The 14125-nt window shown below is 52.1% G+C and overlaps 2 protein-coding genes across 2 annotated transcripts in view; both read left to right on the forward strand.

Moving 5' to 3' along the window:
• The first annotated feature begins 8494 nt into the window (after positions 1–8494).
• LOC142766094 (histone H2A-like) overlaps positions 8495–14125 on the forward strand; it is a 32888-nt gene continuing 27257 nt past the window's right edge. Inside the window, exon 1 of the mRNA XM_075867932.1 lies at positions 8495–8839. The gene's annotated coding sequence lies outside the window, so the exon portion shown is untranslated. The remainder of the gene's footprint in view (positions 8840–14125) is intronic.
• On the forward strand, positions 8834–9274 carry LOC142766091 (histone H2A-like). Its single transcript, XM_075867929.1, has one exon. It carries the CDS (start codon positions 8900–8902, stop codon positions 9272–9274), a length of 375 nt encoding a protein of 124 aa, XP_075724044.1. The 5' UTR covers positions 8834–8899.

Raw genomic sequence — 14125 nt, forward strand, 5'->3', positions numbered from 1 at the left:
CGCTCGCTAGACAGCGCAGCCACGAACGTACAAAACATGACAGCAAAAGAGGGTGCGGCCGGAGTACGTGGCCTGGAGTGGTCTCGTAGCCAAAGCAGACACGTTGGTGGTCCTGAGAAGGACCGTTTGTTGTTGCTTGCCTGTCGACCGAAGCGCAGGGAGCAGCCCAACTTAGGCGCGCTCACCGCGAATGCGCCGAGCCAGCTGGATGTCCTTTGGCATGATGGTGACGCGCTTAGCGTGGATGGCGCACAGGTTGGTGTCTTCGAAAAGACCAACGAGGTAGGCCTCGCTAGCTTCCTGAAGGGCCATCACGGCAGAACTCTGGAAACGGAGGTCCGTCTTGAAGTCCTGAGCGATTTCCCGCACCAGGCGCTGAAAGGGAAGCTTGCGGATCAGCAGTTCGGTCGACTTCTGGTATCGGCGAATTTCACGCAGGGCCACGGTTCCAGGCCTGTAACGGTGAGGTTTCTTCACCCCGCCTGTGGCAGGGGCACTCTTGCGAGCAGCCTTGGTAGCAAGCTGCTTACGCGGAGCCTTGCCTCCGGTACTCTTGCGCGCGGTTTGTTTAGTTCGGGCCATGGTTCGTACGTCCGATCACCTCGACTGGCGGAGCGAAACTGCGCTCCTGCCGGAGAACGGCAAGCAGCTTCGCCGCACGACCCATCTCTCTCCCTCCCATTGGCCGACGCGTGAGAACCCGTCCGCGTGCGAGCGCGGAAGCGTGCGCCAGGATGCTGGCTGGCGCTCATTTTCGGGCAACCGTGCAGTTCGCGGCTGCAAAGAGGTACACCGAAACGAAACCACTACCGCTGTACAATACAGCCTGCTGCGCATTTCTTTCGCCTTCCAGGCAACACATCAATCGACGCTGTAGCTCGTCGCTTCCCGAAGGGGCGCGACGGAGTGCGAGACGCCACCATTCACGCCAACAGCGCGCCTCGCATCACCGAGGCCAAATGCGCACTGCCACGCCAAAAAAACTTGCTCCTTGCGTTGTCGCTCATTTGCGACCATTACGTAGAGTGGCGAAGACGACGAGAGACCACCGGCAGTGTTGGTATATGCATACAAGTCGGCGCAATGACAAGGAGTAAAATGCAACAAAACATTCTAACACAAACACCCCGTACATCCAACTGCCACTGAGCGCGCCTACTTGCTCAATAGCAGACAGTAACGGGACTCAATTTTATCTTCCTTTCCCTCTTAAGAATCACTCATACATACTTGCCAAACAACTAGGTGCGCTCAATGGCGGTTGGATGTACGGGGTGTTTGCGTTCGAATGTTTTGTTTCATTTTTACTCCTATTCCCTCGATATGTCGTCTCACTCTGGTTTCCCTCATCTCTCTTTCTCTACACCATTATTCCTATCCTTTTAATCCGTCCTCACCCCCCATCCCTTGTGAGCTACCGCTGAGGTGTCGCATCCTGATGCAGACAGTTGTTTCGGGGCTCACTTTCCTCTTCGTTTCCATCTTACACATCAGCAATCCCCCCCCCCCCCCCTCTAAGTGCTAAATATGTGGCACAAAAAGCAGGAAATGGACTCAATGAAAGGGTGAAAAATAATAATCATAATAGAAAGGAAGATCAACACGCGCCTCAAAAAGCCCCATTCACTCGGCTTTCACATTTTCACGAGAAAATGAAGGTACACACTTGGAGAACAATTTTTGTTATAGGTAGGCTTGCCTGAGCAGAACCACTGTCGTGCGCCTTGGTTACACATTCGACGCGCCTCTTCCTGTGCGGAGGGGGGTGGGAAAAGAAGGGTGCACTTGAAAATGCATTGCTCGTGGGTTGGTGTCGCCATCTGACGGCAGGCTCACGCGAGCGCGCCTTGCTTTCGAATTTCCCGCGCTCGAACCTTTCGCGTTTACATGGGCCAGTCCCCCTCCCCCTCTCGCGTGGGCGGCCAAGCCAGCCTCCCTAGAGTGACCACCTCTGCCGGCGAAATGGAAACAATTGTTGCGTGGCTGTCCGTCCAAGTAAAGCTTTCACAACTGCAGTGTTCGCAGCACCAGTACAGTACATGAGTGCCACTTCTATCAAGTGCAGCTTGCCTCAGCACGCCGCATGGGCAGCGCTTATTGTGTACTTGCTTCTGACTTGCGCAGAAAATTGTTTAAACATCCCCTTCCACTTTTCTTTCTTGCTTTTTTTTTTTTTTTTTTTTTACAGCTTGGCAGCGCCAGGTGTGGAAAAAAAAAAAAAATTAGGCGGGACAATGTACACAATGTGTTCTTGAATGGGGCACTTCTGAGTGCACGGCGGTAAACACGACCAACCTGTCACAATCAATTTTCATTTGTAAGTACACAGCCGTTCTTCGTCTGCGTGCCCCACGGTAGAACATAGGGCGTTTTTTATTTATTTCGACACAACGTGACGCGATCGTGTAGTGGGCATTCCAAACAGAAAAGCGAGTTCGTGCTTCCTGAGCATAGTCGTGTCTCCAAGAATGCAGTGACCAGGGTAGAACGCTGCGCTCGGCTTCTTCCTTCGCGCGATAAGGTAACTAACTAGGCGAAGTTCGCTTGACGGGCCCGTTTTAGCAGCTTGGCTTGCAGGAAGGAGAGGAAGAACTCGCAGATGCGGCGATTTATTCGTGCATGCAGACCCAGGAGAAAGACGACGACGCGAACGAAATGCGGTGAACGTGACAAGTACCCAGCGCGATCAGGCTACTACTACACGAGGTGCTGCTCACCTGAGCGATGACGCAATGATATTGCAAAGAGGGACGGGCGGGTATGGCGAACCGCTGGGATCACACTGCCGAAGCATCAAGTGGGTAGCCCTGAAGAGGGCTGTTGTGTTCTCGTTGGCTGGCTGCAGGCGACGCCGCTGGCTTCTTAGCCTCCGAATCCGTACAGGGTGCGGCCCTGACGCTTGAGGGCGTACACGACGTCCATGGCTGTCACGGTCTTCCTTTTGGCGTGCTCGGTGTAAGTGACGGCATCGCGGATCACGTTCTCGAGGAACACCTTGAGAACGCCGCGAGTTTCTTCGTAGATGAGGCCAGAGATGCGCTTGACACCGCCACGGCGCGCCAGACGACGGATGGCCGGCTTGGTTATGCCCTGGATGTTGTCACGCAACACCTTTCGATGACGCTTGGCGCCACCCTTCCCCAACCCCTTGCCACCTTTGCCACGGCCAGACATGACGGCTTCCGAAGTTCTGCTTCTGCTTCGAAACGCGCCCGGAAAGCGAATGCTCCACACGATCGAGTCGTGGTGTCGGCGCCGACCCGCGAGACTGAGGAGGAAGGCGAACGGCGCACGCCGGTTGGTCGGCGGCCGGCTCGTCTCTCTCTCCCTCTTTTCTTCGCGAGGAGCGCGTTGGCCGCGCAGGTTGCTGCACTGACTATTTTTCTGCACTACAAGATTGAATATACACGGCAAACGTGCTTTCGTTTGTTTGTTTGTAATTCTTTTCTCGTTACTGTTGCTAAGTTTCTTGGCCATTCATTCACGCACCCTTCACTGCTGCAAAATGGCGTATCACTCGTATCAGCTGCCCCAGCGGCAAGGAGACATCAAACCGAGTAAGCGACAATTCATGCACAGCGGATACAACGCGTTCGCTAAAACAAACGTTTCATCGTGTCCACTGAACATGACACACGCAATATTTGTCAAAACTCACAGCTGCAACAGCTCACCTGTGTGCCGCACGTAAATAAACTGCACACTTAACACTTTGCGACTACTCGTCCCCGGCCTGTGCCCCCTCCCTCTTTTTTTTTTTCTTTTCTATGTTGTCGCTTTCTTTCTAATCACATCAATGCCTCATTTGCACGCACGAAACCCGTTTCACGGCGTCACTTTGACGCCATCCTTGTCGCCAAACCAAGGGACTAACACACGCGGTCCGGGCACGGCCTCATGGCCGGGAATTTCTAAACAAAGCGTGCTCGCGTTGTTGTGGACGCCGGCACGTGAAATTCGGCAAAGTAACAGCACCTTCGGCTGGCTACGCGTGTCCCAAATTTTACTGTGGCAGCTCCACTACATATCGCGATACGGCAGTTTCACCGAAGCCACGCAACGCGACCGCGCTCATTTCAGCATTCACGGGGACGGCAGAGAGTGAGAGCGCACCTCCTCTCGGGCGCGCCTCTCCTCCCGTAAACACGGACTGTCAAGCGGTCCGGTCGCAGCGAAGTTTCCCCATCTTGTTTCAAGTGCACGGTTGCACTGTGAGGAACCCTGCAAGGGTCACGCAATTACAGGCAAAACAGCCCTAACTCTAAAGCGCCTTACATAGGACGATATTGGAGCGTAAAATGCACCACCCTTTATGCATTCTTTCTTCTTTACAGCGTTGGAAGAGTGTTCGTTCGCTGCATGTTTTACGCATGCGTACTTTCGCTTACATAATACCTTCGGAGGCTGACAACCTGTTAAGTAATCTATCAACGACTATCCGGACGGCATCAGCTGTGCAAAGAGGATTTGCAGTTGGCCTTTCTTATTCGCACTTCTTTTTCCGAGGCTCACATGTGTTCCTAGCTTCATTACGCCTGATATCTGCCGTCCAGAGCAAACAAAGTAGGTCTACACATCGTGGCAACCAATATTTCGAAAAAAGTGAATTGCGTAGTATTATAAAGAATAAAACTTTCAGAATGAGCAAAACTGCTTGGTTTGACCAAAGTACAAAGAGGTGCGATTTATACCACATCGATCCATCTATTGAATTAAAAATTACGCTGGCATTAGATAGAATATCGCAAACTCTAATTTACCGATTGAGGCTAGGCACGACATACACAAAACATTTTTTTTTTTTTTTTGCACAGACACGGCAGAGCTGAAAGTCCCGAATGCGAATGTGGATTAATAGATGAAGACGTATGTCACCTTCTCGTAGAATGTCCACATCACGAGACGCCGTCTTAAGTCCGAACAGTTGGCATTAGACCGCAGACCGTTTAACATGAAGAAACTTCTGGGTCCGTGGCCTACTCGAGTTTTACAGTCGCACGCTTTAAAAGCATCAACACGTTCTTTACAAGACAGCGGGATTGCTGATAAGTATTAAGAAATAACGAACTTTCATTTGTAACAAATGTACTTATTATGTACAGTATCACGTGACTCCCATCATGTGTGTGTTGTGAAATGAATGACGTGTCGACAATTATGTACACACGAGCGAATGCATCTTTATAAGGACCAGACGTGTGCTCCACTGTTTTGTGCTGGTGGACCGAATATTAACGAGGGACATTATCAGAGACTTCATTCATTGACTTTCGAACATTTACTTACCATTGTGTTCTGATATGTGTGTATAAGTGTAAGTGTGTCTTTGCATATTTCTGCCCGAGTTTTCTACTTTCCATGCACTGCTTTGTATGTTTTGCTTCAAGATACGTGTTCAAGTTTCACTCAACGGCTAAGGAGTAGCCGGTGCCATAATGGTGCGCCGACATATCCTTATATATCATATCAATAAGAGAAAAAGATGCGCGCCAATGCCCATCTATTGTATTCCCTTCTCACGTGCACCAATACCAAACTGCGCGTGCCATTTTTGTGGTGCAAGTGTGTTCAAGCGGTCGCAGTTTCATCTTTCACAATCATGAGCGGTCCCATGGTGGCAGGGACGCACGATGCAAATTTACAAAATGATCGCGCTTGAAGGCTTCATACAAATGCACTGTCGAGCCGCTGAACATAGTCAGTAATCTAAAAAGATCTCACAAAACACCCACAAGCCGTTCGAAAAAGCCGCGGTTGGTATCCTGAAATGAAACATCAATAAAAACACAGCCTGGTCTCACTAACCTCCGCAAATGAAATCATCTTACAAACGACGGCCGCATTGTGCAGGTACACGCCCGCGGCAATCGCAACCCAACAACCAAACTGCCACCTTTGGTTCGCATCCAGTCCAACTGCGAATCCTGAGTAGCCGCTTTTTTTCTTTTTTTTTTAATTAATTAACCCACCATTTAGGACTGAGTCCTCCCGCACCGCATCTACGACACGGTTCTAATGGTACATGAAGTGTGGCGATTCTGCGTAGATAACAACTTTAACTAGGCTTCGCATCTATTTAAACAGGGCCACTGACCGCGAACCATCATCCCTGCTGAACGAAAGGCGGCTGCAGCCGAACGCGTGCACCAGTACTCAGACAAGCCCCGCGATCCAAACGACATCCAAGGCCACGATAACATGCCAGCCAACTCTGGCTGGTTCAGCCTTAATTGTGAGTCACCGCTGTTTTCTTTCTTTGGCGATGTCCTTTCTCTCGTTATATTCATTTGCTCACGACGAGTTAAACGCGGACTTCCCCTTGGCATGCTACGCATCTCTAGCGGCGCTACGACGCACCATAACGATAGCTGCGGTAGCGTCAAACAATTATTTTTTCTCCCATCCCCCTTTTCCTTTTTCGCGCAGAAAACTGCACATTTCTACATTCTGACCGACGTCAACCGCTCAGTTACATGTGTATCGGTTACACTGCAACGCTCGCTGCCGTCCATCACGTCACGAAACCAAGCGGAAATAAAGGGTGCGTCCACTCATTCATTTAACGTAAGTTTCCAACCATATTCCTAATGGAACGCACCACTCATTTGTGCCTAGCACAGGCGCATTTGTTCTTTCGAAGAGAACACAGTGTTCCGCTACACCGTGTGATATGTAAACGTCAAGCCGAGCAGTGTCGTTTGCTGGCCGGCCTGGCTATGTTTGTTTCGGCGACGCGCAAACGGAGCACTCGGTGGTAAAAAACAGGAAATGCCCATACCCCCTGTCGACCGCCTTTCTTTACTGAGTTTCGTACTTCTTTGTACACTATATAAATCACCTGCGTGGTACCCCTGTTATGCGTACGCACAGCTTATTTTTTTTTTTTCCCCTTTCCATGGGGGCTGTTGATACTTTGCGTTGGGGCAATAATTAGCATGCAGCCCGCCCCCACGCTTTTCCGCTTCTACAGCTAATGTCACATGCGTCTATACATTCTCCCCCATCTTTTCTTGCATCAATGCTTCCGCACATTTTTCACCGCATCGCGCACTTCAATCTACATTCACTCCTCCTACAGTCTCGAAACGGGCCTGCCCTGCGCTCTCAAGAAATGAATGCCCCAATTTCGTAAACAAATGAGTGGGCGTGGCAGAGAAGGAACTCGGCGCTGGCTGATGAATGTGGCTGTACCCTTCACATCGGACATGCTTAGCTAAACAACAACTAGATTTATCTTTTTATTTTGTCCCCCTTAAATAGTGAAGTATAGGACCGGCGCTTTGCAGTGAATGGTTTAGTTTTCACTCTTGCTTTGACTGTAGCCACCAATAAGATAACCACCTTCTAGTTGATTCTACCCGCCTAAAGTATATTTTGCCCTCCCCCGGTGCTTTGAAAAACTCTGCGCCATCATTTTAAACTATAGGGTGAAGCCATTTACATAACATTATCAAGTGTTCTGCAGTTCCCTTCTCTCCGCATGCACTGCATACCGTGTATACCCCTTCGTATTTGGCCCGACATGTCGGAGTTGCTCGGGCAAATGCTGACGCTAGTTTTCTTTTCGATCATTCCCCTAGAGCTGAACACACTCGAGGTCATGTTACGTTTTGAGCAGCGGCCACCTTCCCCCTGTTTTTTTTTTTTTTTTTTTAATTACCACGCTCCTGGTTTTCCCTCCATTACCGTACTTGTGGCACTTTTCTCCGCGCACTCGGTCTTCTCTAATTTACCTGTTCAACCTACCCGAGCACACACGTCGAGCGCGGCACACCAACGCTCCTGCTAGCGGTGTTCAACAGAGAGAAGAGGATGGATTTGGAGCCGAATCTCTCAGCACAACCCCTATGCCGACGCAAACAATTTGGGTGGCTCTGAGAAGAGCCGTTGATTTGTCGCCGCTCGCTGTGGCCCACGACGCACGCCTACTTGGAGCTGGTGTACTTGGTGACGGCTTTTGTGCCCTCGGACACCGCGTGCTTGGCCAGCTCTCCGGGCAGAAGCAGGCGCACCGCGGTCTGGATCTCCCGGCTCGTGATGGTCGAGCGCTTGTTGTAGTGAGCAAGGCGTGACGACTCGGCGGCGATACGCTCGAAGATGTCGTTCACGAAGCTGTTCATGATGGACATGGCCTTGCTGGAGACACCAGTGTCGGGGTGCACCTGCTTCAGCACCTTATAGATGTAGATGGAGAAGCTCTCCTTCCTGCGGCGCTTCTTCTTCTTCTTGTCCGTGGCGCGCACATTCTTCTGCGCCTTGCCGGCCTTCTTGACGGCTTTGCCAGACGGTTGGGGAGGCATGATTTCACGCAACACGCACGCGAGACCAGAGTCGAATGCGCGTGTCGCCCCTGCGCGGCGCGCTTAAATATGAGCGAGGGGTGTTGACGAGATCAGCACAACGCGCGCGCCCCATTGGTTCGCACGGCTTCCCTCTCTCACACTCTCATCCGTTCCCCGCGAGCGGCGGCGCGCGATGGTGGCAACGGAAACCATTCGAGGATTCGCTCGCAGGATTTCAAGCTGGACGGTTGTGCCCTCGCGATCTCCGACTTCAGCGTAGCTCCCGCCGACTGGTTCGCCCTCCGCGGTCTCCTGATGCCGTGTAGCTCTCGCATTGTGGCACCCCGCCCTTGGACTGCTTCGACCGGATCCCCACTTTCCTATCTCCTTCTTTTTCCTCTCGTTGGCTGTCTTCTTCTGCTTCTACTTTCCTTCTATCCTTTTTATCCCTCCTTAACCCCACCCCTATAAGGCACTGCGCCGTGTCGCCTGAAGGCAGACAGAAATTAGGTGCCTTTTTCCTCTTCATTGTAACCACTACCACCACCACCATTCGAGCACGGCTCTCATCTTAGAAGGCAGCAGTTTTTCTCAACCGGCAAGCGAAAAGCAACACCATGTCCGGACGTGGCAAGGGCGGCAAGGCGAAAGGCAAGAGCAAGACCCGTTCTAGCCGCGCGGGGCTTCAGTTCCCCGTGGGCCGTATTCACCGCCTCCTACGCAAGGGAAACTACGCCGAGCGCGTCGGAGCGGGCGCCCCGGTCTACCTGGCTGCCGTACTCGAGTACCTGGCCGCCGAAGTGCTCGAGCTGGCGGGCAACGCCGCTCGTGACAACAAGAAGACCCGGATCATCCCCCGTCACTTGCAGCTCGCCATCCGCAACGACGAGGAGCTGAACAAACTGCTTTCCGGCGTCACCATCGCGCAGGGCGGTGTGTTGCCCAACATTCAAGCCGTGCTTCTTCCGAAGAAGACGGAGAAGAAGGCGTAAGCGAGCACCCCTTCCGCGCGCTCGCCGCATTCCCCAAACGGTCCTTCTAAGGACCACCCAAACAGGTGACGCGGCCGGGCTTCGCTTCGCAGTCACGATGGCTCTGTTCGTACCCTCAAGCGTGTTTGTTTTTGTCTATATTATATATATATTTCCTCGCGACATCAGTTAGCCACCAGTGCGCAACGCCAAATGCTGCACAGAGACAACCAAATCATGCAGCTCGGCACCGAAAGAGACAGAAAAGGGCATGTAAGCGTTGTCATTAGTTACTGTGAAGCTCCACACGTAACTGTCTATCTTTACGATGACACCTGAACGGGTCAGCACAGGGACAGAGTAAATTTAATACTTTTGAATCGAAAAACAAACGTAAGGTAAAAAAGAAGAGAGAGAGAGAACCCGCCGTTAGCGCATTTCATTTCGTGCTTCTAACACAATTTATTTCGTCTGTCTTGCTAGGAAGCGCAGCCACTATTACACAGAACACACAACACAAGCGCTTAACTTCAACTAAACGTTTATTGCAAAAAAAACAAACAAATAAAACTGTCCAGAATATGGCTTAAAAACTTGTTCTGTTTCAAAAGAAATGAAAGGAAATGACACGCGATGATTTTGAGTGTGTTTGTGCACTCTCTATCGCGCTCACGCGGAAAGAACTGTGTTTTGGATGGGGTGATAGAGAATAACAGATAGTAATGTGCGGGACTGGCACGTGTGCTTTTAGTTGTCTACCTTTTACTATTCTTTTTCTATAAACTCTGACGTTTGCAATAAACGTTCAGTTGAAGTTAAGCGCTTGTGTTGTGAGGTCTGTGTAATAGTGGCAGCGCTTCCTAGCAAGATGGATCCTTACCAAGTGGCCCGATACAATTGTTTATTTCGTCTCTCGGTAAAACTTCATCACCTCCTACGAGTGCACCCAAAAGTTGCGCCGGGGTCCAGCAGCCCAAGTCACCATGGCGTTACGCAAACAGAAGCCCTCAAAAACACCTTACAAGCGGCGGGCAAAAAGCTAAACACATAAATGAAATTGACACACCACAGGTTCGCAGCACGGCTGCTGCACACATACCGACTGAAGCTAGCCTACCTTTTGTCTGTCTACTCATAATGGTACACACTTTTACCTTGAATTGTCAAAGCTGAGCCATTTCTTCGTAATAACGACGCGCCGACGTTCCTTTCTTCCGCTCGCTAGACAGCGCAGCCACGAACGTACAAAACATGACAGCAAAAGAGGGTGCGGCCGGAGTACGTGGCCTGGAGTGGTCTCGTAGCCAAAGCAGACACGTTGGTGGTCCTGAGAAGGACCGTTTGTTGTTGCTTGCCTGTCGACCGAAGCGCAGGGAGCAGCCCAACTTAGGCGCGCTCACCGCGAATGCGCCGAGCCAGCTGGATGTCCTTTGGCATGATGGTGACGCGCTTAGCGTGGATGGCGCACAGGTTGGTGTCTTCGAAAAGACCAACGAGGTAGGCCTCGCTAGCTTCCTGAAGGGCCATCACGGCAGAACTCTGGAAACGGAGGTCCGTCTTGAAGTCCTGAGCGATTTCCCGCACCAGGCGCTGAAAGGGAAGCTTGCGGATCAGCAGTTCGGTCGACTTCTGGTATCGGCGAATTTCACGCAGGGCCACGGTTCCAGGCCTGTAACGGTGAGGTTTCTTCACCCCGCCTGTGGCAGGGGCACTCTTGCGAGCAGCCTTGGTAGCAAGCTGCTTACGCGGAGCCTTGCCTCCGGTACTCTTGCGCGCGGTTTGTTTAGTTCGGGCCATGGTTCGTACGTCCGATCACCTCGACTGGCGGAGCGAAACTGCGCTCCTGCCGGAGAACGGCAAGCGGCTTCGCCGCACGACCCATCTCTCTCCCTCCCATTGGCCGACGCGTGAGAACCCGTCCGCGTGCGAGCGCGGAAGCGTGCGCCAGGATGCTGGCTGGCGCTCATTTTCGGGCAACCGTGCAGTTCGCGGCTGCAAAGAGGTACACCGAAACGAAACCACTACCGCTGTACAATACAGCCTGCTGCGCATTTCTTTCGCCTTCCAGGCAACACATCAATCGACGCTGTAGCTCGTCGCTTCCCGAAGGGGCGCGACGGAGTGCGAGACGCCACCATTCACGCCAACAGCGCGCCTCGCATCACCGAGGCCAAATGCGCACTGCCACGCCAAAAAAACTTGCTCCTTGCGTTGTCGCTCATTTGCGACCATTACGTAGAGTGGCGAAGACGACGAGAGACCACCGGCAGTGTTGGTATATGCATACAAGTCGGCGCAATGACAAGGAGTAAAATGCAACAAAACATTCTAACACAAACACCCCGTACATCCAACTGCCACTGAGCGCGCCTACTTGCTCAATAGCAGACAGTAACGGGACTCAATTTTATCTTCCTTTCCCTCTTAAGAATCACTCATACATACTTGCCAAACAACTAGGTGCGCTCAATGGCGGTTGGATGTACGGGGTGTTTGCGTTCGAATGTTTTGTTTCATTTTTACTCCTATTCCCTCGATATGTCGTCTCACTCTGGTTTCCCTCATCTCTCTTTCTCTACACCATTATTCCTATCCTTTTAATCCGTCCTCACCCCCCATCCCTTGTGAGCTACCGCTGAGGTGTCGCATCCTGATGCAGACAGTTGTTTCGGGGCTCACTTTCCTCTTCGTTTCCATCTTACACATCAGCAATCCCCCCCCCCCCCCCCACCTCTAAGTGCTAAATATGTGGCACAAAAAGCAGGAAATGGACTCAATGAAAGGGTGAAAAATAATAATCATAATAGAAAGGAAGATCAACACGCGCCTCAAAAAGCCCCATTCACTCGGCTTTCACATTTTCACGAGAAAATGAAGGTACACACTTGGAGAACAATTTTTGTTATAGGTAGGCTTGCCTGAGCAGAACCACTGTCGTGCGCCTTGGTTACACATTCGACGCGCCTCTTCCTGTGCGGAGGGGGGTGGGAAAAGAAGGGTGCACTTGAAAATGCATTGCTCGTGGGTTGGTGTCGCCATCTGACGGCAGGCTCACGCGAGCGCGCCTTGCTTTCGAATTTCCCGCGCTCGAACCTTTCGCGTTTACATGGGCCAGTCCCCCTCCCCCTCTCGCGTGGGCGGCCAAGCCAGCCTCCCTAGAGTGACCACCTCTGCCGGCGAAATGGAAACAATTGTTGCGTGGCTGTCCGTCCAAGTAAAGCTTTCACAACTGCAGTGTTCGCAGCACCAGTACAGTACATGAGTGCCACTTCTATCAAGTGCAGCTTGCCTCAGCACGCCGCATGGGCAGCGCTTATTGTGTACTTGCTTCTGACTTGCGCAGAAAATTGTTTAAACATCCCCTTCCACTTTTCTTTCTTGCTTTTTTTTTTTTTTTTTTTTTTACAGCTTGGCAGCGCCAGGTGTGGAAAAAAAAAAAATTAGGCGGGACAATGTACACAATGTGTTCTTGAATGGGGCACTTCTGAGTGCACGGCGGTAAACACGACCAACCTGTCACAATCAATTTTCATTTGTAAGTACACAGCCGTTCTTCGTCTGCGTGCCCCACGGTAGAACATAGGGCGTTTTTTATTTATTTCGACACAACGTGACGCGATCGTGTAGTGGGCATTCCAAACAGAAAAGCGAGTTCGTGCTTCCTGAGCATAGTCGTGTCTCCAAGAATGCAGTGACCAGGGTAGAACGCTGCGCTCGGCTTCTTCCTTCGCGCGATAAGGTAACTAACTAGGCGAAGTTCGCTTGACGGGCCCGTTTTAGCAGCTTGGCTTGCAGGAAGGAGAGGAAGAACTCGCAGATGCGGCGATTTATTCGTGCATGCAGACCCAGGAGAAAGACGACGACGCGAACGAAATGCGGTGAACGTGACAAGTACCCAGCGCGATCAGGCTACTACTACACGAGGTGCTGCTCACCTGAGCGATGACGCAATGATATTGCAAAGAGGGACGGGCGGGTATGGCGAACCGCTGGGATCACACTGCCGAAGCATCAAGTGGGTAGCCCTGAAGAGGGCTGTTGTGTTCTCGTTGGCTGGCTGCAGGCGACGCCGCTGGCTTCTTAGCCTCCGAATCCGTACAGGGTGCGGCCCTGACGCTTGAGGGCGTACACGACGTCCATGGCTGTCACGGTCTTCCTTTTGGCGTGCTCGGTGTAAGTGACGGCATCGCGGATCACGTTCTCGAGGAACACCTTGAGAACGCCGCGAGTTTCTTCGTAGATGAGGCCAGAGATGCGCTTGACACCGCCACGGCGCGCCAGACGACGGATGGCCGGCTTGGTTATGCCCTGGATGTTGTCACGCAACACCTTTCGATGACGCTTGGCGCCACCCTTCCCCAACCCCTTGCCACCTTTGCCACGGCCAGACATGACGGCTTCCGAAGTTCTGCTTCTGCTTCGAAACGCGCCCGGAAAGCGAATGGTGGTGGTGGTAGTGGTTACAATGAAGAGGAAAAAGGCACCTAATTTCTGTCTGCCTTCAGGCGACACGGCGCAGTGCCTTATAGGGGTGGGGGGAAGGAGGGATAAAAAGAATAGAAGGAAAGTAGAAGCAGAAGAAGACAGCCAACGAGAGGAAAAAGAAGGAGATAGGAAAGTGGGGATCCGGTCGAAGCAGTCCAAGGGCGGGGTGCCACAATGCGAGAGCTACACGGCATCAGGAGACCGCGGAGGGCGAACCAGTCGGCGGGAGCTACGCTGAAGTCGGAGATCGCGAGGGCACAACCGTCCAGCTTGAAATCCTGCGAGCGAATCCCAAGCGAATGCTCCACACGATCGAGTCGTGGTGTCGGCGCCGACCCGCGAGACTGAGGAGGAAGGCGAACGGCGCACGCCGGTTGGTCGGCGGCC

Source organism: Rhipicephalus microplus, chromosome 6, assembly GCF_043290135.1.
Source record: "Rhipicephalus microplus isolate Deutch F79 chromosome 6, USDA_Rmic, whole genome shotgun sequence".
Taxonomy (NCBI): Eukaryota; Metazoa; Arthropoda; class Arachnida; order Ixodida; family Ixodidae; genus Rhipicephalus; species Rhipicephalus microplus.